We start from the raw sequence: 23733 nt of genomic DNA, 5'->3' as shown, positions 1-23733 counted from the left end.
GGGTTAGACAACAAAATGCGCACCTATGCTTGGCGATTATATGTAAGGTACTAGTCATTGTCTACCTTAGAGGCTTAGATACTTGATTACTACGGATCACCAATTTCGTCTCTTTGAACACATTGGACTTGCCCCCAGACCTAACGGACCAAGTTTACAGAATTGTGTGGACAGGTATGAATGAGAAGCCAGTGTGATACAGAATTGTGTGGACATGTCATTTTTCATTAACGAACTACATCTGCTAGTCTCAAGGATGAGGTGGTGAATCACCATACTATATAATTGTCCAGTTAGTTGAGAGAAAATAACAGCTCAACTTTTATCTGAAAGTTATATCACAAGGGGATTAGTTTCCAATCAATCTCTAAGTGGTTAAAATCAAATGAACCTCCAAGTTTATTTAAAGCGGCTTGCCTATGTCGCAACAGTTCAAGTGATCCTTCAGTATCTGCTTCCTTCAAGATATCATCAGTTTTCCTTTTGCGTGGCAATTTTCGGGAGCAGCTCTTCCACTTCGATTCCAACTCGCAAGCTAGAAATAAAAAGACAAAACAGTTCAGACACGCACTATTGCACTAAACCATTAATTAACCAATATAAAATCCTACACGCTCCATTTAATAAAGTAGATTTCTAATGCTGAGTCCAATGATGCATCCACCCTCTGTCTCTATTCTACCAAAAAATAGTATTTTGATAATAAGGAGTCAAATTTGGTGTCCAATAGTTCGGATCATTCTACGTTCTTGGATTGGTGGGGACACAAAATAATTTTGGTTATAATTAGTTTATGATTTGGTGGGGACTCCATTCTACGCCACTTCAAATGACGCCGTTTGGAATTTTACAAACCACACTATTTCAAGTGCGTAGAATGCACTCTCTATTCGTCAATAATACTTTCTATATATGGAGAATTATATTGAGATAGGAAGAAAAACCACCGCCACTCCCTCTCCTTTTGAGAGGATGGGCTCCCAGCCTAAAGTGCCACTCTGCGGGATGAAATAAACTTTAATTTTATAAGCACATGAAAACCAAATTATTTTTTTAACACTTGTTGCGTCTAGGATGAAGATGCGGAGAACATTTTCCAAACACCCCAAAAGCCTTTCTGTTTTGATGGTAGTACACCATTGTTGTAAAGCTAGCTAAGGTAATGCGAATTGAGAGATCCCACTTGAAGATTCAGGAGTCTGATGTGGTACCACTTGACTTGTCTCTTTCCCATCACTTCATCAGAATATCAGATAGATTGGACATGCATGTGCTGTCCACATGATTTTAAAGGTTATCAAAAGAGAGAGAAAAGTGCATCTAGTTCTGCATGGATTCCGTGAATGAATCTGAGCTCCTTCTACACGCGTGCGAATTTGTTGCAGACGGATTTATCTGGGTGTTTTGTTGACACTGCAGCTCATTTTCTTTTTAGCTTTTGGACTTTAGTAATAAAAATAAAACTACTAAAATTTAACCCATTCTGACCAAACTACCTTCATCTTCCACTTTGCAAATTCCATATCCAACTCTTCTCTCCCGGCGTCAGTGATTGCAGTTCAAGTACTTTGCAGCAACTAGAATTTGCATTGGGGAAGATGATAGTTGTTTCGTAAATTTTTAGTTCAAAATCTGAGTTAAAAAGGACTGATACTGGTCCAATGAGCTGCAGTGTCAACAAACACCCGGATAAATCTGTCTGCAACAAATTCGCAGTCCCTTCTACAAATCTACACTGCTAGTCATTCAAGCATTCTACCATTTTTTTGTCTTGAAGAACCGGATTTTACAAAATAACAAAGAACAACAGAAGTATGTACCTGTGTTTCCTGTTTTACAAAATAATAAGTGCAGTTTTTTTTGGCTAGATAATTAATGGACTTAGATTCATGTACAAAATCAGAGAACTGACATAGGAATAGAATTTGTTCACTGCGCAGTGCTTTGGACCTGAAACTTATGTTCACCTCTAAAGTAATATTGACATTAGCCATTGCAAATCACTATTTAGGGAAATTGAGAGTTTTCACTTTTTCTTGCCCAATGCAATGCAAGGGTGACAAATGTTATGTTATTAGAGTCTGATTGCAAGCCTAGTACATGAAGTCTTATCCAAATCGATTTTAGTTTTGATAACCATTAGTTCATGGAGTTGGTTATGTACTAGGACTCTATAAGTGGAGTTGGTTATCATAACCAACTACTACACATAATCCTTATCTCAATCAGTTTTAGTTTCCCTTTTGTTTTATGACTTGTATTGGATGGGAGTCTATAAATAGGACCCCATCCTTAGAGTTTTATAATCGCACATTAAAGAGAACCTTGAGAGCATAGATTACAAATTAGGTGAGCTATTTTGTGAGATTGATTGAGAGAGATATATTAGTGTTTGTAACTACTTCTTGATAATAGTGAATTGTGGTGCATTTGTGGATTAAAGCAATTGACTAACCACGTATATCTCTCTGTTCCTCTTCTTTGTTTTTTTATTCTGAGTTTTCTAGATTATAAATTCGTCGTGTTGGTTGGGGTAGATCCCTAACAACTGGTATCAGAGCGTAAAGTTTTACTGTAGATCTTGGGTATTGATTGTTCCTGTGTGAGCAATGGCGAATGACGAAGGAAAGCTGAAGATCGAAAAGTTTGACGGAATAAATTTTGGATTTTGGAAAATGCAAATTGAAGATCATCTATATCAGAAAGATCTATATCTTCCATTGATGGGATCCAAACCTGAAGTAATGGCTGTGGATGTTTGGAACCTGTTTGACAGAAAGGCACTTGGTACAATTCGGTTATCTCTGGGGAAGTCAGTAGTATTCAATATCAAGACTGAGAAGACCATTGTGGATCTCATGAATGCTCTCTCTGCTATGTATGAACAACCTTCTGCTGCTAATGAGGTACATCTTATTATAAAGCTCTTTACTTTAAGGATGGCTAAAGGAGATTCATTCAAGGATCATCTCAATAAGTTCAACGAGACCAGGGATCAGTTAGAGTCTGTTGAAATATCTTTTAGTGATGAAGTTAGAGCTTTGGCCATTCTTGGTCAGATGCCAGCAAGCTAGAAAACTACAGTTGCTGTCATCAATGGTTCTGTAGATAAAACTAAGTTAAAGTTCTATGATGTAGTTAGTATGATGCTGACCGAGGAGATCCGAAGTAAATCGGATGTTGCTTCAACTTTGAAAATAGAGTAGGAATTCATACAGGGATTATGATAAGAACATATCTAAATCCAAAGGAAAATCTCAAGTTGATATATCCGAGATAGATTGCTATAATTGTGGCAAGAAAGGACATTACTCTTATGATTGTCGGTTGCCCAAGAAGAAGAAAGGTAAAAAACATGGAAAGAAGAAATGTTAAGAAGCCAATGTGGCTGAGGTGTTAGATGATGCATTAATTTGTTCTATGGAGAGCAGAGACGACTCCTGGGTGCTGAACTCGGGTGCTTCATTCCATGCGACCTCAAATAAGGATATGATAGAAAGCTATGTTCCAAGTAATTTTGGTATAGTCTATATGGGTGATAACAAGCCTTGCAACATTGCTGGTAAAGGCAATGCACAGATCAAAATTGATGGGTCTGTATGGAAGCTAAAAGATGTAAGACATGTTCCGGATTTGAGGAGAAACCTAATCTCGAGAGGCGACTAGCAAGTGAAGGTTACACTACCCATTTTACAATGAAAGTTGGAAAGTAGCAAAAGGTGCATCGCTTATTGCACATAGAAAGAAAAATGATACTCTCTATTTAACCACCAGTGGTTGTGGTTATGTTGATGTTGCTGATGACAAAGAAGATCCAAACACATGGCTTCGCAGGCTTAGCCATATGAGTGAAAAAGGAATGCAAGTCCTTCATTCACAAGGAAAACTACCAGGTTTGAAGTCTACTGGGATAGACTTATATGAGAACTGCATATATGGGGAGCAGAAGCGTGTTAGCTTTTAGAAAGTGGGAAGAACTCCAAAGCAGCAGAAGCTTGAGTTGGTTCACATAGATGTCTGGGGTCCTTCATCTGTCTCTTCTCTTGGTGGTAAGTCATACTTTGTGACTTTCATTGATGACTCTACTAGAAAGGTATGTGTTTATTTCTTGAAGCAGAAATCTGAGGTTTTTGATGTATTCAAGAAGTGGAGAGCTATAGTTGAAAATGAGACAGGGTTGAAATTGAAGAATTTGAGATCTGATAATGGTGGAGAGTATAATGATACTGGTTTCAAGGAGTACTGTGCTGAAAATGGTATTCGAATGGAGAAGACATTGCCATGGACACACACCTCAACAGAATGGAGTGGCTGAGAGAATGAACAGGTCATTAACAGAGCGTGTACGGTGCATGCGTATACACGTAGGGTTACTGAAATTGTTTTGGGCCGAAGCAGTTAGTACAGTAGCTTACTTGATTAACCGTGGGCCATCAGTTCCATTAGATCACAGGTTACCTGAGGAGGTCTGGGGCGACAAGCAAGTAAGTCTCTCTTATTTGCGAGTGTTTGGATGTGTGTCATATGTGCATATTAGTGATCAGTCTAGGAGTAAACTTGACCCTAAATCACTGAAGTGTGTATTCAATTGGATATGGTGGTGATGAGTTTGGTTATCGATTTTGGGATTACCATAATCGAAAAATCATACGGAGTAGAGATGTGGTATTCAATGAGAATATAATGTACAAAGACAGAAATGTTACACATGTTAGTGGGACTAACTTTGTTGACTTGGAAGACACTGAAGTTAGTCATGGCACAATGCAACAACAGGTTACTGATGTTCCACAGTCAAACACAGAAAGTGATGATGAGGTTGCTACATCACAGACTCTAGCTTCGACCAATGATCTTAGGAAGACTTCTAGGCAACATGTGCCGAGTCAAAGTATCCCACATCCACTTATGTGACTTACTTGCTCCTTACTGATGGTGGTGAACCCCAGTGCTATGATAAAGCAATGAAGGTAGAGGATGCGAGTAAGTGGGAGCTTGCTATGAAGGATCTAGGTGCAGCTAAGCAAATTCTTGGGATGAGAATCAGTAAAGATAAGGAGAAGGGAACTTTGACATTGTCTCAGGTTGATTATGTTGAACGTGTCATTCGAAAGTTCAATATGAGTGATGCTAAACTTGTTAGCACACCCTTGGGTAGTCACTTTCGGTTATCTAAGGAACAATCTCCCAAGACCCAAAAAGACATAGATTTCATGGCTAAGGTACCATATGCCTTAGCCATTGGAAGTCTAATGTATGCAATAGTTTGCACGAGACCAGACATTGCTTAAGCAGTGGGAGTTGTGAGCAGATTTCTTAGTGATCCTGGAAAGTAACATTGGGAGGTAGTTAAGTGGATACTGCGCTACTTGAAAGGCACTACTAATGTCTGTTTGTGTTATCACAGAGGTGATATAAGACTGCAAGGTTATGTTGATGCAGACTTTGTAGAAGATATTGATCGCAGGAGGAGCACCACTGATTATGTGTTTACTATGGGTGCAACAATCGTTAGTTGGGTTTCACAATTATAGAAGATAGTTGCTTGGTCTACTACAGAAGCAGAGTATGTTGCAGTCACTGAGGCTAGCAAAGAGATGATATGGCTCCAAGGCTTGCTGGAAGAGTTAGATTTGATACAAGAAGAAAATGTGTTGCATTGTGACAGTCAAAGTGCAATACATCTAGAGAAGAATTCAGCATTCCATTCAAGGACTAAACATATTGATATATGCTACCATTTCATCAGGTCGCTTCTGGAAGATGAAGTAATAGTACTTAAGAAGATTCAAGGAAGTCGGAACCCAGCTGATATGTTGACTAAACTAGTGACTATTAAGAAACTGAAGCTCTGCTCAGCTTCGGTTGGTCTTCTAGCTTGAGGATCGTTGTTGAAGCACACCATGATGCACCAGTTATACAAGGAGAATCTGCTTACTTTGTTTTATCGGGCCTCCAAGTGGGAGATTGTTATGTTATTAGAGTCTAATTGCAACCGCCAGCACATGAAGCCTTATCCAAATCGGTTTTAGTTTTGATAAACATTAGTTCATGGAGTTGGTTATGTACTAGGACTCTATAAGTGGAGTTGGTTATCATAACCAACTACTACACATGATCCTTATCTCAATCAGTTTTAGTTTCCTTTTTGTTTTAGGACTTGTATTCGATGGAGTCTATAAATAAGACCCCATCTTTAGAGTTTTATAATCACACATTAGAGAGAAACTTGAGAGCATAGATTACAAATTAGATGAGCTATTTTGTGAGTGTTTTATGTGAGATTGATTGAGAGAGATATATTAATATTTGTAACTACTTCTTAATAATAGTGAATTGTAGTGCGTTTGTGGATTAAGGCAATTGCCTAACTACGTATATCTGTGTGTTCCTCTTTTTTGTTTTTTTCTTCTGAGTTTTCTAGATTCTAAATTCATCGTGGTTAGGGTAGATCCCTAACAACAAAGTCGGTGATTTGTAACTAAGTCACAACGAGGGTAGCACTTGCTACTGAAATTTTCACTGAGTTGTGAGTTTCGGACCATCCCGCGTGTTTTTTCGACTTTTGTTTGGGTTTTTTTTTTAATTTCGGATAGAATGAAACATCCCGTTCGAGGTGTTTTTTCGATTTTTATATTCAAACGGAATCAAATATTCCGTCTGAGGTCTGAGGTTTAAAGTCACCTCTGCATTGGACAACATTTTCTTATTTTTCACCACAAAGGTAGTAAAGAGGAGAAGTAGTCCTACATGGAGGTGAAAAAAAAGTTACTTGCATTGGGAATGCTCTTGAGTAGGCTGGTAGATAGACTTGGAGCAGGTTACTGTCATCACAGTCACAAAGATATTAAGCTCAAATTACAACTAGGAGGAGGTAAGCTTACAGCCTTCAATGCATTGTGAATATAACACCCACCAAAAAAAAATGAAATTTGTAAAAGCCAGAAATAAAATCCTGGTCCACGACACGCAAATACTTGAAGAATGAAGATGAATCTCAAAACTTTGCAATATGGCCAGGTCCAAAAATGACAAATTTCCTAGAAAATATCAAGTTTCTTAATGCACACAAGACTTATCTCTGAATTTATTAGTTACGTAAAATTTATGCAGTATTTTTAAAGAAGAAAATCCTTGATGATTTTGTCTTACTATTTTCCACTAGAAGCAAATTGCATTTTAAGAAACTGAAAAACAGAAGAAAAATAGACGGAACATATTGACACAAGAAGGCTATTACTATTGCCTCAAATTACCTTCACTATGGTTCTTGAATCCTTGAATGATGCATGCACAAATCCATGGCCTTCCAGCACGCGATGCTTTTGCTCCACCCTTAAGGTCGCCATTATGTTGTTTCAATCTAGAGATAAGCATAAAACTCTCAGTAAAATAATACAGAGATTAAAATAAGTGGAAAGGGAATGAATATGTACCGGCGGGGGAAGTCAGTGGTAACGCCAACGTATGTCTTTATAGGCTTGTTGGTAGAGAGGATGAGATACACAGACCATGATCTTGTTGATGATGATATCTTCAAAGTTGTTGTTGTTGTTGTGGTGTGGGGCTTTAGAGAACGGAAGGTTTTGGAGATAAGCCTCCTTGTCATTGTTTCTGTTTTATTCAACAAAGTTTTTGAACAAGAAAGTGAAATTGAGGATGAGCCTAATAATGATCATGGCGATGCTTTCATTCTCTGGTTTAGTTGGTTGGTCTGTTTGTTGGCATTTTAGATTTCAAAGTTTTTGACCGTTACAAGGACGATATATCGGGAAAATATCAGAAATGTTAAATTCGGGTCATGCTCCAGGTTGTTGGGGACTTGGGGTTTGGTCTTACATGGAATGTACGGGCTTTAATAGGCTTGTAAATAAAGAAACTATATCACTGAGTCCAATGGTTGAGAACTCCCAATCTATATTCCTCTAAAAAACATTGTTAGAGCATTTTTAGGAGAGATACTTTTCCTAGCATCAAACACCAAATTTTCATCTTTAGGAGAGTCACATGTTGATGAAAACACTAAAAAAACACCAAACCAAACACCAAATTGGCCAAAATTTGGTTCTAGCTTTAGTGTTGTATCAAATCTTTCACGCGGTTTTACCTTGCGGTTTTTCTAACACTGTATGAGCTTGGGTTTATAAGTGGGCTTATATAGTGCGGTTTTGAGAAAACCGCCTGAGAGATTGGAAAAGAAAAGAAAGAAGAAAGTTGATATGATAACAAGACCCGGTTTACGGAAAACATAATCCGGGGTTTTGACTTTTAAGATGGGCTTGAAAACTAGGGATTTGATCCAAACCGTGTGATTCTATATTTTGGTGGTTAGTTTATCCAAAACCATGTCATTTGATGTCAAAAATTTGATGTTTCTCCTAAAGATAGTTGGTTTTTTTTGGTTTAGTGTTTGGTTTGGTTCAAAATTTTAGTATTTTTTTGGTTTCTCTCCTAAAAATACTCTTATGGGGAATTGAGGATGCAAAGTAGTAATTGTTCAACTAATGGTGTGAAACATTCTACTCCACTCCAACTGGAGTAGAATACAAACAATACTATTCTACTTCAAATGGTGCTAAATGACATATTATTGTTTTTCTGTTGGCCATTTGTGTTTTTCCAAACCACTCTAATTCATCTCACGTAGAATGCACTTTACATTCCTCAAAATCACTCTATATATATAGAAAGTGAAATCCGGATGAGGAGTAAAAACCACTAGTTCCCACTCCACTTTTAAGGGGATATGGGGTCATTGGACTTAGCATTAGCATGAGCTGCTCATGGGTTCTTTGGCATTTCAGAATTCATTTGGTACCTAAACCTCTTTCTTTAAGGTTTTTTTTTGTGAATGTGTACAATGGACTATCTTGGTTGGGACCAATGTTCTAAAAGACATTAGGTGGTGGTCCGTCTTTTTTTTTCTAATAAATATATTATATTATAATATATAGTCGTGCACACACTATATATACTATATGAAAAATAAAGAAATCAAACATCTACCAAAATTTAAAAAATAAAAACACAAACAAAAATATTTATTACAAAAGGACAAACACAGTTGAAAAATGTAGCAAGTGATTTGCTGGAGTTGAATAGAGAGACCAAATAGCAACTTCGTATTAAAACACATTCTCTATTTTTAAGTAGAGAATTTCATAAAAAGAGCATATACAAATATACTTTTCACTGCATTCAATAGCTTTCAATAAAAACTCTTGTATAAAAGTTTCCCTGTGCTTTATGTATAATTCAACACTTGTTGTCGAATATCAAAGTCATCGTTCAAAACACAAAACAAGATCCATGATGAATATTGCTGGACATCACCAAAAGTTTTGAGACTAATATTCTTTAGAATCCAAAACACCATGTCTGTCTCATGACAAATCAATTCAAAAAATTCCTCTAGAATAAATAACGCAAGACTTGATAACCTTTTGAGATTCCACACCAAGAGCTTTAACGCGTCATTTTTCAATAGAATTTTCATGAGATTCTCAAGAACAAGGGGGTCAAGATTTTTCAATGTTGCATGTACATTATAGCATATCGGACTGCTATATTCAGGTCATGGGAACAGAGGGATTAAAATCAATGGATGTATAATATTATTATTAATGGTACCTGAATTTTCGATATATATTGTTGATTTAGAAGCACAGGGACATATACGGCCATCATCCATGGTTAAGTTCAGCGTACAAGTTTTCCAGATGCACGCAGACTGAGTACTGGGCAGTCCCTGGATTGGTCGAGGGCATCTAGTGCCAATTTAGTCAGGGTGGCTTAATTCTACTTCAGGGGTCTTGGGCTCTTGGCTAGTCTACTGATAATGAGTACTCTAGGAGTTAGACTAAATTTCCAGTTTGATGTACCAAAGATGTTTAAAGAGCCCTTGAATGATAAACAAATTTTGAGATAATTCTTACCTTTGGAACACGAAAATGACAGTTGCTAACTTGCTATTGGTTAGCTAGTTAATGGATAATTCTATTTTTTTTAAACAGAATGGTGGCTTCTCCCTGTTCACTAACACATATTTGGGGCAGGCCATGGCATTTCATCAGCCACCACCATCTGTATTCTTCAGTTCTTCCTGAAAAGACAGTATACAGATTTGCAAGTTGTTCTTCGTAGTGCCTGAAAGTTTTTCTTTTATACTAGACTAAACATATTTATTTGAAGTGGGTACCTTGGGTGAAAAAGGCTGAGAATAGGTTCACAATAAAGAGTATGCTATACATGCGGTTTCCAAAAAATGTACAACAATTTTCGTTCCTCCCATGCAATTTTTCCTTCTCAGTTTTACGGGGAAAAACAAACGCCAAGAGTCATAAACAAGTGGTTGCTACAGCGTAAAAAACACCAAGGTAAAAAGGATATGGCAGTGCACATTCTAGTTATAAAGATGAGATTGTCAATATAATGAGCAATGGTAGCATGGTTGGTGGAACTCAACTTCCATGATTTTAAATTGTAGACTCCTCTTAAAATTTTGCATATAACAATTTTTCTGGCCTAAAAGATCAATCAGCCTAGCACTGGGATGCACCTTTATAAGGCAGGGATGAAAAGCTCCCAAATCTTGCCCTGCAGTCTAGACACTTCATAGTAAGCATTACCCATGCTGCATCCATCTCATTTCTTTTATCATCCCTTCACTTGCAACATCGACCATGGAAAGAGAAAGGCACATAATTGATTTCCGAAGGGTTCCCAAACAACATGTTGAAAACCATTTCAGCAGTACCCAAAGCTAGAGTAAGCCCTGCTCCTTCATGTCCAGCTGCAACCAATACCTTGGGAACACCAGGAACAGGAGATATGATTGGTTTTCCATCAGGCATATAAGGACGCAGTCCTACTCTCACTTTCCGACTCTTGGAAAGCTCTTCAAGACCTACATCTCTTAAGCTCGGTATGAATTCCCCAGCTCGTTTCCATATTCGATCAACAATAGACTCATCCAAGTCTTTATTGAATCCAACAAACTGGCGACTACTCCCTAGGACAAGGTTTCCCGCTCCATCCAATGTAGCTGTCATTGATATGGACATGGTATGTGAATAATCAACAACTCCAGAATCTGAAGGAGCCACAACCTGATGATCCATATACCCTACTTCCATCAATCCATGGTTCAGCCTAATCGAGTTAAAATTCTCAATCACAAGCAAGTGACCCTTTCGTGGCTTTACAGGAACATCCAAAACAATGTCGAACTTCTCAACAACATTTTTCATCAAAGATCCACTCCAAGAACCAGCTGCAATAACAACAGCCTTCTTACAATACAAACTATTTTCTCAGTCCTAACACCTTCAACTTCTCCACTTCCACTTGATCTCAAAACATCAATAACAGGATCATTAAAAAACTCTACATACCTAGATCCATAACTCCTATTTTCCTTCTGAATAAACTCAACCGTCCTCAACGCGTCCAACTGACAATCATCATGTAAAAATGCAGCACCCCCTTCATTCCCAGCATCAACTAAAGGCTCTTTCTAACCAACTCACTTCTTGACAAAAACTCAGCTCTTAACCCAGCTTCAGAAAGAAGCTCAACTCTATCTTTCAACATACTTAACTCTTCTAAACTCCTACCAATCATTAAACTCCCAGTTTTCTTCCACCCCAGTTCTTGTAATGGACTAAAACCTTGTTCCTCAATACCCTTTGCTAAATTTTCCCATAACTGTTTACTTCTCATACCAAGTTCCCATAGCTCAGTTCCAGGTGTTTTACCTGCCATCCATATATACCCTTGCCCTGCACCTGTTGCCCCAGATGCACATGGTACACTTGCATCAACTACAGCAACTGATAATTTTGATTCTTTTAAAAACTGTCTTGCTATTGTTAATCCTATTATTCCAGCTCCAACAATCACTACATCAAACTCCAACGCCAATGATGGCAATGAAGCTGAAACAATTGGGCTTAAAGTATAGTTATTTTTTCTAGTACTTGATTTGGTTGTGATCTTGTCCAATTTCAAAGTTTGTGGACATGTCAATGACTTGGAAAGGTGATGAGAAGAAAAAGGGGCTGAGTAAATGGAGTCATGTTTATGGATTGAAGCGTAATTGCCAATTGTTGTTGCCATTTTTTTTTTTTTACTAAAACTGTTTGATGAAATGGAGAGTGAACTTCAAAGCCTTTCTCTTGTTAAAAAATTAGAGCAATATGAATTTGTTGACGACTTGAGTCCGTTACTATATATTTTTTTTACACGTTTTTTATTGTCGGATTTGTTAGACATGAAATTATTTATTTTTACTATGCCACCCACCCAAGAGGTGTGTTTGGTTGTTGCGACTTGCGAGAAGCGTTTTTCGTGGAGAATCTAAGCTTAAACGACGACAAAGATTTTTCACTCAGAAGTGCCAACCATAACAAATTGCGCTTGTGGAATCAAGTACTATTTTCATTAGATATACAAAGAGCATACAAAATGGCTAGTGCTGTCCATGACATTGCACCAGTTACTCCGTTTTAACACCGTGCATTGGAATGAGTTCGTCATTTACAAAGAGTGCCAAGATTCTTTAGGTCTTCATCCTTGGCATACCAATTAGGTATCAGCCTTGATGCATATGGATAAAGGTCCTGGCAAGACTTCCTGATGGTGCTTTCCGCCACTGCAGTTGCTGTTGCAACATCTACATATATAAAACCCATTAGTTATTTATAAAGATTCTGTAACACAAATTACAATCCTAACGTGAGAGTGAGACAGTGAGGCAATGCTATTTGCATTCTTTGTGAGAACTTCAGATTGTAAACTCAAGCAACAAATATTGTGCAGCAAATGCAAACCTTTAAGGAACTGCCTGTTGTCAGAGAGCTGCGTAATCATGTAGATAACAGCTGCTGCCACTGAGGTGGGGTTCCTCCTGCAAAAATAAGAATTGAAAAGATTAGCGAACAGTTTGGTAAAATGGTAGAGATATAGTTTATATGACACCTTCAAAAGTGATAATGCCAAACCAACATGGTGCAAGTGTCTAACAACTTTAGACCACAAGTCTGTATCCAAGCAAGATGCCGTGATTAAAGTATAAGAGACGCTAGGCTACCTTATATCAAGCTCTTTTGAGTTCTGGACTGCTTCTTGTGCAGCTTTAATAGCTTGGTGATTCATGCCTAGACGGGAACAGAAGCGCCTCTGCAGATCAAGGAGGTTGGGATTAGTTTAAAACTTTAAATACTTGTACATAAAAATTCCAAATACATGAAACAGGTTAAATAGCCTCATAAGTAATACCTAAAGAAGCAACTAAAATAAACTGGTAATAAAGCAACAAAACTTAATCTCACCATAAAATCTCCAGCATCTGTTGCTCCGGTCTCCATTGATTCACCAATCTCTTTCAATTGTTTCTCAATGAAGAATGTGTTCCTGCCAATTTCCTTTATTGTGGCTCCATTGGCAATAGAGTGAATCTCTAGTTGACAGAAACCACATATGTCAGGAAACTAAATCACATTGAAAGTAAGATAAATAGAGAAGAAATCCACATATTAAGGAAGCTTAGCCTGTACCCTTTAGGGTGCGAGCCTTATGTTCTTGCTTACAAGCAACGAACAGACAAGCAGCCAAAAATGCATCTCGATTTCTTCCCCTCGTAGACTTATGGTCTGCTACTTTCTTATATATCTCATTCGCCAGATCCTGCACAAAGCCAATAACAATAATAGATGTAAATAAACACAGCATTATCATTCAACGAAAAATTGAACAACTACATGAACTACTTTCAAGAAATCATCCCCAAACAAGTACAAACGTTGATGTGCAGATGCAGGGTATCAACTAATCAATCCCTGTACCTACCTAGCATCTGAGATACATCCCCCAAGTTCACCAAGGTGTATACAAAGACATGCAGTGAATTGAAGCCAACTAATCACCTAGAGAATTTAATCTACTTGATGAGTGCAAGGACTAGTTCAATCACATATCAAGTTCTGCATTTTATTTATACCAAAATACAAATTTAGGCATGCTACTAGGTAACAATGAACAACCTCACAAAAAGTTTCTTTTTTAAGTCAGGTAAACATATTCATCAGGTAACCATACCAGATATAGTTGTCACTATACCATAATCAAGATAAACAATATATACCTTGATAGTGGCAACAAGGTCCAACCTATCACACATTTCGGCTATGCTTTTAAAGGCTTGGATAAGTGAACTATCAGGATCCTTATTAGAACCAACATTGTTCCATCCAAGAGACGTAACACCAGAAGGTTTGGATATAAGAGTGACAAGACCACCACCATTCTCAGCAAGAAGAGGGTTTACAGGACCCCCAACGCGATTCGGATCACTATTATTAGTATCATTCTCAAACGTTCTCCATTCAGATGTTTCGTCTATGTAACGTGCTTCAAGAACTAGACCACACTCGCAACATATTGTGTCACCACTTGAGTGATCCAATACTACCACTGTGGTCTTCTTGCAATCCGAACAATAATCTTCCATTATGTTTTTTGTTATTGTTAAATTTCCTGTTTATGTTTTTAAATTTTTTTGATTAGTTAATTTTACGTAAGTTGACTAATATGATCGCTGCACTTTTTTTTTTTTTTTTTTTTGCTCTCGTTGTGGAGGCAAATTGTGATGAGAAATTGAACCCCTAGCTTCTCTATTTATAGAGGTTGGTTGGGTTCTAATTTTGGGAACCGACTTCAATTCTACTTCTAATTGTACTTTAATTTGGACTCGTAAGACTTAGGTCCAAAGTCGTCGGGTATTTGAACTGGGTAGCGTGCATCGGTCCACCACGTGATCAACAGAAGAAGGCCCATTTATTACTTTCAAGTGGGGTTTGAACCAAGACGAAGAAAAGTTGTTGATTGATGATTGGCCTCGTTAGACTTGTTCCTTGACTCATCAATCAATCCTAGATATTTTCCGAATTTGGGTTGATTATAAAGTCTAAGAGCATTTTTAAGTGAGATACTATTCTAGCATCAAATACCAAATTTCTAATAATTTGGTGTTTTTTTTCATTATGGAGAGACACATGTTGATAAAAACACCAAACCAAACACCAAATCAACCAAAATTTGGTTCCAGCATTTCCAAAACCGCAGTTTTTAGATGGGCTTCAGTGGCGCGGTTTTGAGAAAGTGTTATATGTCATTTGATGTCAAATATTTGATGTTTCTCCTGAAGTTGGTTAGTGTTTTTTAGGTGTGTTTGGTTTGGTTCAAAAAATTTGGTGTTTTTTTTGTTTCTCTCCTAAATCCTAAAGATACTCTAAAATGATCTCACTAATGGTGAAAATGGTGAATTGGTGATCTCCATTTGATTAAGGGTGCAATCTTACAAGATCCTCTAAGGGTGCAATCTGCATTGCTCGCCTAATTGATTAAGGGTGCAATCTTACAAGATCTTTCTCTTTACACTAGGCATTGCTCCCTATATAGTGCTGCTAGTTAGTGCACCAACAGGAAACACTAGGGGTGCTTTGCAAGTTCTTTTAGATTTATAGGAGAGCTAATTCCACTCAAAAATCGTTTCATTGAGAAAAATTTTAATAATGATAAAATTTATAGTGCACGATTAGTCTTGTCCCGTTGCAGAGTCCATCCCTTGGTGCAATATTCCTAAGCAGCATTATAAGGCAGCCGACCTTCAATTGCAGATTAAAAGGTGGCAAGCTGGGGGATCTAGAGAATTAAGAAATTCACTTGGATAACGGAATCCATTGTTTTTAGAATTGTTAGCATCGTCGATGATTTTATCTGCCGCTAAGTAAGAAAGCGTTTCTCCAGGAAACAAATTTAGAGTTGCTTCGTTGATTAAACTGACATCGTCGTTTCGTGCAGAGAGTATAGTTCGTTCATTTAGAAAAGTTGGTGATGTTGTGCCCACCACATCCAAATTTGGATAAACTGAAGAAATGAGTTCTTCTTGATTTCCACACTTACGTATGCCTGTAGACAGATCGACCATTTCCGTAGGAGTCATTCATAGCTAAAAGTCAAGAAAAAAACAAAATTAGTTGTCACTCAACTTTGACTAAACATATATCTATAGTAAAGCACCATAACTAAACGTTTGAATTAACAACTAACCTCGACCAAGTAATTGGCAAAGTTTGTGTAACGCCCGTATTTAAAATACGTAATTATTTATTAATTAATTAATTAAATTATTTATATAAAATCTGTTGGATTGGATTTGGGATACGTGGGCCTGGTTTCTGGGCCCGAGTCTGTATTAGGCTTGGGTTTCAAACCCAAATATATAATCACATTGTTCTGGAGAATAGGGTTCTGAGAAAATAAAATAAAATAAAAATGGAGGCAGAGATAGAAGCTGGATTGCTAGAGGGTTGGAGCGCGACGAATCGAACTATGATGAATTCGTGGAGCTGTTAATACAGGTGAGTAGTTAGTTTTTCTACTTCACGTGTATACGGAAACAGCCTTAATGTTCAATGTTTTTCACTCATTTTTACTGTTCGTTCTTCCTCGTCGTGTGTCGTTATTGTTAAACTGATTACTGTTATATATGGTTTGTTGCTCTTAATTATTAAAATGATTGAACTGTCGAAGCTTCGAGAAGCTGTTAATGGCGGCGCAAGCCCCACAGCAAGATTTCGGCCTATGTTTCCTTTAAACTCTTTTTGTTTGTGGTTTTGAACTGTTATCTTGTGGGGTTGTGGTGGTACATTGTTAGAGAGCTGTTCAAGCTCTGAAGGGGCGTTACTGGCGTCGCCTTACCGGACCTTTTGATTTGAACCCTTGTCTTTATGACTTTTACTTTGTTGATTTGAGTTTGAGTATTGAGGTTGGAATGAGGGCTTGAATGGGTGCTGGAAAGGGGTAAGATTGAAGCTTGAAGCTTTGACAAGCGCTGATGGCGTCGCCAAGCCAAAGGAACCCAAATCGTCCTAATGGATTGTTTGAACTTCTTTGTGGTGATGTTAAATTGTTGGCTGTTGATGTTTGATTGAATTACTGGATTGGGTGGGGGCTGTCGGAGGTGGTAGAAGCCATTAATGGCGGCCATAAGTTTAAAATCTAGTTTTGGTGAAGATTGGGAATTCAAGAATTTGAGGGTTTCGATTTTGTTAAAGTAGTGGGGTTTTTTTTCCCTCATCATTTTCGATTATGGTTGGAGGGGTGGCAATTGGAATTTTGTGGTGGCCGATTTTGGTGGCTGGTGGTGGGAACTGATGGAGAAGATGACCGGCTGGGCCTTGGGCCAGTTTCAGTTTTTGGGCCTTAGCTTGTTAGTTGGGTTGAGCCAAAAAGTCTATTATTTTGTCTTGGGTTTTAGTTGGTTTTTGGGCCCGAATTTAGTTGTTTGGTTGGGCCAGTTCTATTTTTCTTTCTTTGGGCCGAACCACTTAACTGTTTTGGGCCAGTTTCTAATATTGTTTGGGGCCAGTCCATAGGACTTAATGGAGATCCAAATGGGTCTTTCAACATTTAAACTTTTGGGCTCTAAGGTTTGGGTTTGGGCTTGGCTAGTTGGGTCTGAATCATTACCTTAGTCATGAGCCCATGAGCCATGCACCTTTGCCCTTAGCCATGAACCATGGCTATGACTCTGAACCTGTTGAACATGGAAATGACAGTTTGACTTTGACAATGATGTGTTGACTTTGGCAATGACGTGTTGACTTTGACTTTGACCGTTGACCGTGGAATGTTGACTTTTTCCAGTTTTTCACATATTTAAGAATATGGACAAATGTAGTAATAAAATATTGTCGAAAATTGTATAACCTTATTTGTCATTATTTAATTAAGATTTGACGTGAGTAGTGTGTAAAGAATATAAGATTGGCACGTAACAAGCGGGGAATTTTTATAAGACTTAGATATATACGTTTTTATGATAATTAAATTATATACGGACTTAGATTCATGGACTTTAGTATTGGGCTTTTATGGTGACTTGAGTTCACATAAATATATTGAATAAATACATTACATGATTGATTGCTATTATGAGTTGCTACTTAAATGAATTGTAGTATGTATGAAGGCTTGATATATTCCATATGGGGTAGTGCAATATATGATTGGCACGTGAAATAATAAGTTTTGAGATTTGAAATAGAGATGCTTGGATATCGTGCAATGAATAGTATTGGCACGTGATAATGTGGATTGTATTATAACGAGAAACGTTTAGCTTCAGTACAATTAAGTATACTGGCATGAGATAGAATAAGAATTATTCTAAGATATAAATGTATGACACGTGAATAAATTACGTAACGAAAATCCTAGAACCTAACTACCACAACTCATGTGATTTGGCCCTTATGATGGGCGTATGTGATATGATTGGCCCTTCGGGCGTTTCGATCAGTGAATCTGAATGACCCTTCTGGCGTAAGTAATATGGATGGCCCTTCTGGCGTAGCCGAATGGTGGCTTGATTATTTCGTTCGCAAAATTAGAACGAGACGCGCGATATTTTATGCCGAATAGTGGCAGTACTTACATAATGGCTTTCGTGTGAGGGTTACCTAGTGTACGGCATCTCGCTTAAGGTAGTTACGCACGGAGTGGTTCATTATGTAAGGGGAGGCATATGGATGTACATGTTCGGCGTTGGAAAGCGATTGTGGTAGCTAGGGAAACTAGGTAAGACATAGATACGACGTGATTGTAGGGACACGCAAAGAAAGCCTTAAATAATATAATTATGGTAAATGTTGGTTAATGATATACCTTTAAAAATATGATTGTATATGGTTTTGCAGAAGGGTGGGTTAAACTAATTACTTGTGCAGAGACGACCCACTCTGTAATTGAGCATGAAATACGGTAAGTATAAAATATGCTTGGCTGGTTATTAGTTTAGTTAGAACCTAAGGCGCCTCGGTAGAGGAACTAACTGCCTTTGTATTATTGTTGAGAAGTTAAAGCGCCTCAGTGGAGGAACTACCTGCCTTAATTATTGTACTTAAGGATGTCGTATTAGTTGTTGGAAGTTAAGGCGCTTCGGTGGAGGAACTAACTGCCTTATGGATTGTGTATATATATGTATAAGTATATGTTGTATTTTAGAGCTACTCACACCAGCATTTTTATAATCTTGACCCGATTTGTTTGTTTGCTTATCGGGTGTGTTCATTAAATGAACATAGTTGATAAGTCTTGACGAGTTTAGTGTTGAAGAAGGGTTGGTTCTTTGCTTGTGGTTTTGCGTTAGCGCGTCAGATTCGGGATAATGTTTTGTTTTCCCTTGAGGTGAAATAGATTTTCAGTTGAGACAATGTTATTTGTATTTTCATTTGTAATTTTAAATAAAGAGTTATTGAAAAGAGATTTGTAACCTAATCTTATTTGGGAATTTTTGTAATTAAGAGGACTTTTGTTTAATTGAAAATTTTTATTGGTTTTTAATTATCCGCATATTTAAACTGCTTTATGGGTTTTGGGAGTTGAGAGTGTGTCACACCTCGAAGATCGAAGAGTCGGGAACAAATATTGTTTTTCCGAATTCTGTCGAAATTCGGGGTGTGACAGTTTGCATTATCAAGGTCTGACACATCAAGGCACATGTTTTTGGACCAAGTGCACAACATTCACATGCCGCCATAGCTGAGATCTCCTCAACGATGCACCTACAAATTGCTCCCGAACCCTTTTTGGTATAATAGGGAGGGTTTGTCTAAAATCACCTCCAAGAACAACAGTTATTCCACCGAAAGGATTTGAATTATCTCTAATATCTCGAAGCGTCCTTTCGACAACTTCAACACAGTGTCTATGTTGCATCGGCACTTCATCCCAAATTATTAAGCTTGTCTCTTTGAAAAGATCAGCATGTATTGAGTTTTTGGTAAAACTACAGAATGTTTCATCCATCACATTTAAAGGAATTTTAAAAGTTGAATGGGTTGTTCTTCCGGCAGATAACAACAACGCTGCAATTCCAGATGAAGCAACCATTATTACTATATGGCCAAGACTGCGGCAAGTTGCAGCAATTGTGTTGTACACAAATGTTTTACCAGTCCCTGCTGCTCCAACCAAGAAAAAACTTCTCCCCGGTTGTTTACCACTGAATTTGTTACCTTGGTATGGGCGTCACGTTGTTCGTCATTCAGACGCAATACATTCGAGGTGGCCTCTGCGTGGAGCCCATCATGTTGGAGCTGTCTTTGCTCCCAAATGAGTCTGTTTTCTGTAACTTCATCCCAGTTTCTTCTGGGTTTAGGCATGTCTGGGAAATCAGATAATGTTCTTCCTACTTCAAAAAGCAATTGGTTCAACAAATATAACCCATAATCAGCTACTTGTTCTTCGGTTGGGTAAGGAATTGGGAAGGTGTTACGTATTTTCATTGCAAGGTCATCACAAATACTTGTTGCAAATTCATTCCACAATAGCACAGGACTTGTTGGGGAACATTCCAAAAACATAATGTTGAACAACCTTCGTAGTTGGTAGCCAGTGTTGATTATAGACGCCTCTTGTAGACATTGCCTCCATTCATCGTCGTCTTCTAAAAGACCACGTGCAACACATGCCGCTTTAAATGTACTATATTCAGATCCGTTGACAGTACGAAGATTTGAAAAGGATGTAGGACCTCTGACTACTGTCAAGAGTAAGCGGAGGTAGAAACGTTCTCCAGCATTTGGATTTACAGAGTACATTATCCCAATAGCGCAACATTGGTCTCTCTTCTTCCAAATTTTTTTGTTTTTTTCAAACATAGTGCTGTGGGAATTCCTGATAAGTAAATGCACGGGCCTCTGTATCTCGAGTACACTATTCAAAAAAAGCTATCAGGGTTGATTTCTGTTTGTCTGCTCTAGCAAGAACTGCAGCCTTGGTGTCTTTTGCATTGAAAACGACATGATGCATTCCTTCAAGATGAACTGCTAATCTTTCAACTTTTGGGTACTCCTTGTGCAAAGGAAATTCAAGCAGACGCCATGCTGCCTCCGGTGGTCCCACATACCTTGCATTAATATACTGTTGAATCTTGTCATCAGTGCCAAGTATCACCATAGTTGCCCTGTCGTGGCCTTTGTAGATGTATTTGTGAATGTATTTAACGGCACGAACTGATGAACATACTTCAACGTTTATATGGCAATTGAACATTTCTGATAAGAATGGGTTGTAAGGCACTACATCCTTGTTATCAACTTGATAATCCCGAACTTCGTACTCCTTACCAGTATTGTGCCTATGGTAAATAGGATACCCAACTTGATCCATTGTTGTTTCATCGGTGAATGCACGTGGATAATGTTTGGTACACTTTCCATTCTCCATGCATGGGGCCTGCGGATTCTTGGCGCCACAGGGTCCATGAACCATACACCTCTTGACAGTTTTAAAAAGTTTTGGTTGGGAGACAGGGTCAGGGAATTCTGCGCACACTATCTTATCAACCTGTTTGAGAAAGATGAGGGCATGCATGTGTGGCAGACCTCGTTTCTGGAATATATTGTATATACATGTGCAACGGCTTCGCCGAACATACCATTTATGAGTATTTCTTCCATGATGGCTTTCCTTTTCAACTTGAATACACGTGCGACCACTTTTGGACGGTCCGAAGCAGTGTGGTGCTGCTTGAGTGCTCTTCTAATCTCTGGCCAGTTTGGGTTTGCCCTAGCAGTAAGAAACACATCCGGATGTTTATTGTAACGCGTTATGGCCATTGAGTCCTGGTAAATTTCGTACATTTGTCTTGGGCTCCCTGTATGACTCGACGGGAGAATGTAACGCTAGCCGATCTCTTCTAGAGGCAACCCTTCCATGGAAATGTCCGTCAAACACTTATACAAATCCGCACGAATGTGGTTTTGGTTCATCCGAACATAACGCAAATGGTTCTGTTCAGTTGCAACCCAGGCATCCACTATCCACTGTTAAAATAGAGAACCTCCCCTCAAAATAGATGAGTATTCTGTGGGGTAATCGAATAAACGATAAGCGTAATATTGCACTTTAGTCAAACGGGCTTCACCTGGACAATTGTTAGAAATATCCCATTGGCGCAGATCTGGTGCCCAACCAAGGTCTCCTCTAGGGAAAAGCAGCACATAATGTAGAGGTGAATATGTTGGGTGACACTCACTTATCCTTTGCACTCCACCTTCTTTACAATGCAGAATGATGTCTCGTAACATGTCACATTTACTTTCATCCCCAAGCAACACAACGGCAATTTCAGAAGTCGATGGAAGATTGCACCGACGTCGATCAGTACCAGGAGTGTATTGTATGTATGCAGGAATATTATTGTTTACAATTGCATTTGACCTAAGGATGTCACTTGCATTTTTGAAAAACTTGGACCATGCATTCGCTTGAATAAGCACCCCCTGAATAATACTTAACACCTCTGTTAACAAATGTGGATTGCGTTGCCTTCTATATTCCAGAGCGGCACTTGCATCATAAATGTACAGTTATGTGTATTTCGGGTCATTATCACTGTTTGGTAATAGTGAGCCAATTTTATGGCACAATTCTCCATGAATAGTGAATGCTTTTGGACCACGGCCTCTGAGGACACGATCATTTGCTTTGACACCCAGACTTGTAAAGGCATTGCATCGTTGTACCCTCGAATATTTTTATGAAAATATTTTGCTAGCCAATCACCACCTTCGAATAGTGATTCGAGGGGTTGGGGTAAAGGTTGAAGGCAAGGGACTTTTATTTTTCCTTATAGGCAACACGACCCAAATAAAGGCTTCTTCTTGGTAGACCTGGTCAATTGCTCAGCGCTCCAATGGAGGGCAGAGCAAGACTGACATTGGACGTTCATTTCACCAAGATCATGGCGCACATCTGGAACAACAGGCAAGGGCTCAAATGGGGGCCCAAACTCAAATACATCATAATCTTCTTCGTCAGACGTTTTTGCGTTGCCTTCAGAGGTTTGGTTAAAATCCACCTCCTTTTGAGAATGGGTTAAGCCTATATCAGACGTACTCATAAGAGTAGTATCACCTGGTCTGAAATTCAAAATAGAACTAATCAGATTTTATTGACCAGAAGACACCAAAAAAAGAGTTTCCAATAGTAATATATAATAGACTTACTGGCTATTAGGCAATGACGGAGATCCAAGTTGGAAAGGAGAAGCGAGATTACGTGTAGAATGCGGAGAATAATAACACATATTGTCGGCGCCAAAATGTGATGCAGACAATTGTTTGACAAATTGCTTATCATTTGGATGTTGTAAAATCTGTGTCTCGTCATCAACGACATTTTTTCCTTTGTCGCTCTAGCAAGATGGGGGCAATATAGAATGTTGGGAATCTTTGAACACATTGTTAGTAGTGGATGAATAAATAACACTTGCCACTTGAGAAATGCTCTGCAAGCGTGAAGTTCTTTCCCTCTCTCTACGCGCACGTTGAGCTAGTGCATACCGATTGGGTGGTTCAGTTATGTTTGAACGATTGACCATCATGACTTGATGAAGGCCTTGATGGTTTTCGTCACAATTCATATCTTTTGAGAATGTAAGTCTATCTCAGACGTACTCACAGGAGTAGTATTAGTTGATATGAAATTCAAAATAGAGGCACCAATGAGGTTTTAATCACAATAAAATTACAATATAAAAAGTTTATAGGAGTAATATTAGACTTACTGGCTACTTTGCAAGGGAGATGATCCAAGTTAGGGGCCGAAGGTAAAACTACGTACCGATTTTGGAGAATCGTGGGGCCAGTCTTCGCAGGTAGA

The 23733-nt window shown here is 38.3% G+C and overlaps 4 protein-coding genes across 4 annotated transcripts; all 4 read right to left on the bottom strand.

Annotated features, from left to right (window-relative positions):
- Positions 1–82: 82 nt before the first annotated feature.
- Positions 83–7737, bottom strand: LOC147484142 (Excinuclease ABC, C subunit, N-terminal). The gene is made up of 3 exons (XM_086576690.1): positions 7437–7737; positions 7257–7363; positions 83–535 (listed from the first exon to the last, which is right to left on the bottom strand). Exons 1-3 carry the CDS (start codon positions 7607–7609, stop codon positions 339–341), a joined length of 477 nt encoding a protein of 158 aa, XP_086432816.1. The 5' UTR covers positions 7610–7737; the 3' UTR covers positions 83–338.
- A 3511-nt stretch (positions 7738–11248) lies between these two features.
- Positions 11249–12117, bottom strand: LOC147484141 (uncharacterized). The gene is made up of 2 exons (XM_086579716.1): positions 11529–12117; positions 11249–11484 (listed from the first exon to the last, which is right to left on the bottom strand). The coding sequence occupies exons 1-2, from the start codon at positions 12115–12117 to the stop codon at positions 11249–11251; spliced, it is 825 nt and encodes a 274-aa protein (XP_086435842.1).
- Positions 12118–12495: 378 nt separating this feature from the next.
- Positions 12496–14509, bottom strand: LOC147484140 (transcription initiation factor IIB-like). The gene is made up of 6 exons (XM_086577951.1): positions 14144–14509; positions 13557–13686; positions 13332–13459; positions 13091–13179; positions 12831–12907; positions 12496–12673 (listed from the first exon to the last, which is right to left on the bottom strand). The coding sequence occupies exons 1-6, from the start codon at positions 14507–14509 to the stop codon at positions 12534–12536; spliced, it is 930 nt and encodes a 309-aa protein (XP_086434077.1). The 3' UTR covers positions 12496–12533.
- Positions 14510–20781: 6272 nt separating this feature from the next.
- Positions 20782–21686, bottom strand: LOC147484139 (uncharacterized). Its single transcript, XM_086579715.1, has 2 exons — positions 21480–21686; positions 20782–21414 (listed from the first exon to the last, which is right to left on the bottom strand). The coding sequence occupies exons 1-2, from the start codon at positions 21684–21686 to the stop codon at positions 20782–20784; spliced, it is 840 nt and encodes a 279-aa protein (XP_086435841.1).
- Between the last annotated feature and the right edge of the window lie 2047 nt (positions 21687–23733).

This window comes from Coptis chinensis, chromosome 8 (assembly GCF_015680905.1).
Source record: "Coptis chinensis isolate HL-2020 chromosome 8, ASM1568090v1, whole genome shotgun sequence".
Classification (NCBI taxonomy): domain Eukaryota; kingdom Viridiplantae; phylum Streptophyta; class Magnoliopsida; order Ranunculales; family Ranunculaceae; genus Coptis; species Coptis chinensis.
Note: the sequence above shows the minus strand (reverse complement) of the source record. Positions and strands in the feature narration are given on the sequence as shown.

What these genes read in the sequence shown, in the direction of transcription:
- LOC147484142 (XM_086576690.1), bottom strand. Translation starts at nt 7,609, where the DNA reads ATGACAAGGAGGCTTATCTCCAAAACCTTCCGTTCTCTAAAGCCCCAC. An exon ending in ACCACTGACTTCCCCCGCCG is followed by an intron (nt 7,364 to 7,436) that starts GTACATATTCAT and finishes GCTTATCTCTAG; the next exon opens with ATTGAAACAACATAATGGCG. An exon ending in ATTCAAGAACCATAGTGAAG is followed by an intron (nt 536 to 7,256) that starts GTAATTTGAGGC and finishes TTTTATTTCTAG; the next exon opens with CTTGCGAGTTGGAATCGAAG.
- LOC147484141 (XM_086579716.1), bottom strand. Translation starts at nt 12,117, where the DNA reads ATGGCAACAACAATTGGCAATTACGCTTCAATCCATAAACATGACTCC. An exon ending in AGCTGAGTTTTTGTCAAGAA is followed by an intron (nt 11,485 to 11,528) that starts GTGAGTTGGTTA and finishes CTGGGAATGAAG; the next exon opens with GGGGTGCTGCATTTTTACAT.
- LOC147484140 (XM_086577951.1), bottom strand. Translation starts at nt 14,509, where the DNA reads ATGGAAGATTATTGTTCGGATTGCAAGAAGACCACAGTGGTAGTATTG. An exon ending in TCAAAAGAGCTTGATATAAG is followed by an intron (nt 12,908 to 13,090) that starts GTAGCCTAGCGT and finishes TTATTTTTGCAG; the next exon opens with GAGGAACCCCACCTCAGTGG. An exon ending in CAACAGGCAGTTCCTTAAAG is followed by an intron (nt 12,674 to 12,830) that starts GTTTGCATTTGC and finishes TTATATATGTAG; the next exon opens with ATGTTGCAACAGCAACTGCA.
- LOC147484139 (XM_086579715.1), bottom strand. Translation starts at nt 21,686, where the DNA reads ATGGCCATAACGCGTTACAATAAACATCCGGATGTGTTTCTTACTGCT. An exon ending in TCGGCGAAGCCGTTGCACAT is followed by an intron (nt 21,415 to 21,479) that starts GTATATACAATA and finishes TTTCTCAAACAG; the next exon opens with GTTGATAAGATAGTGTGCGC.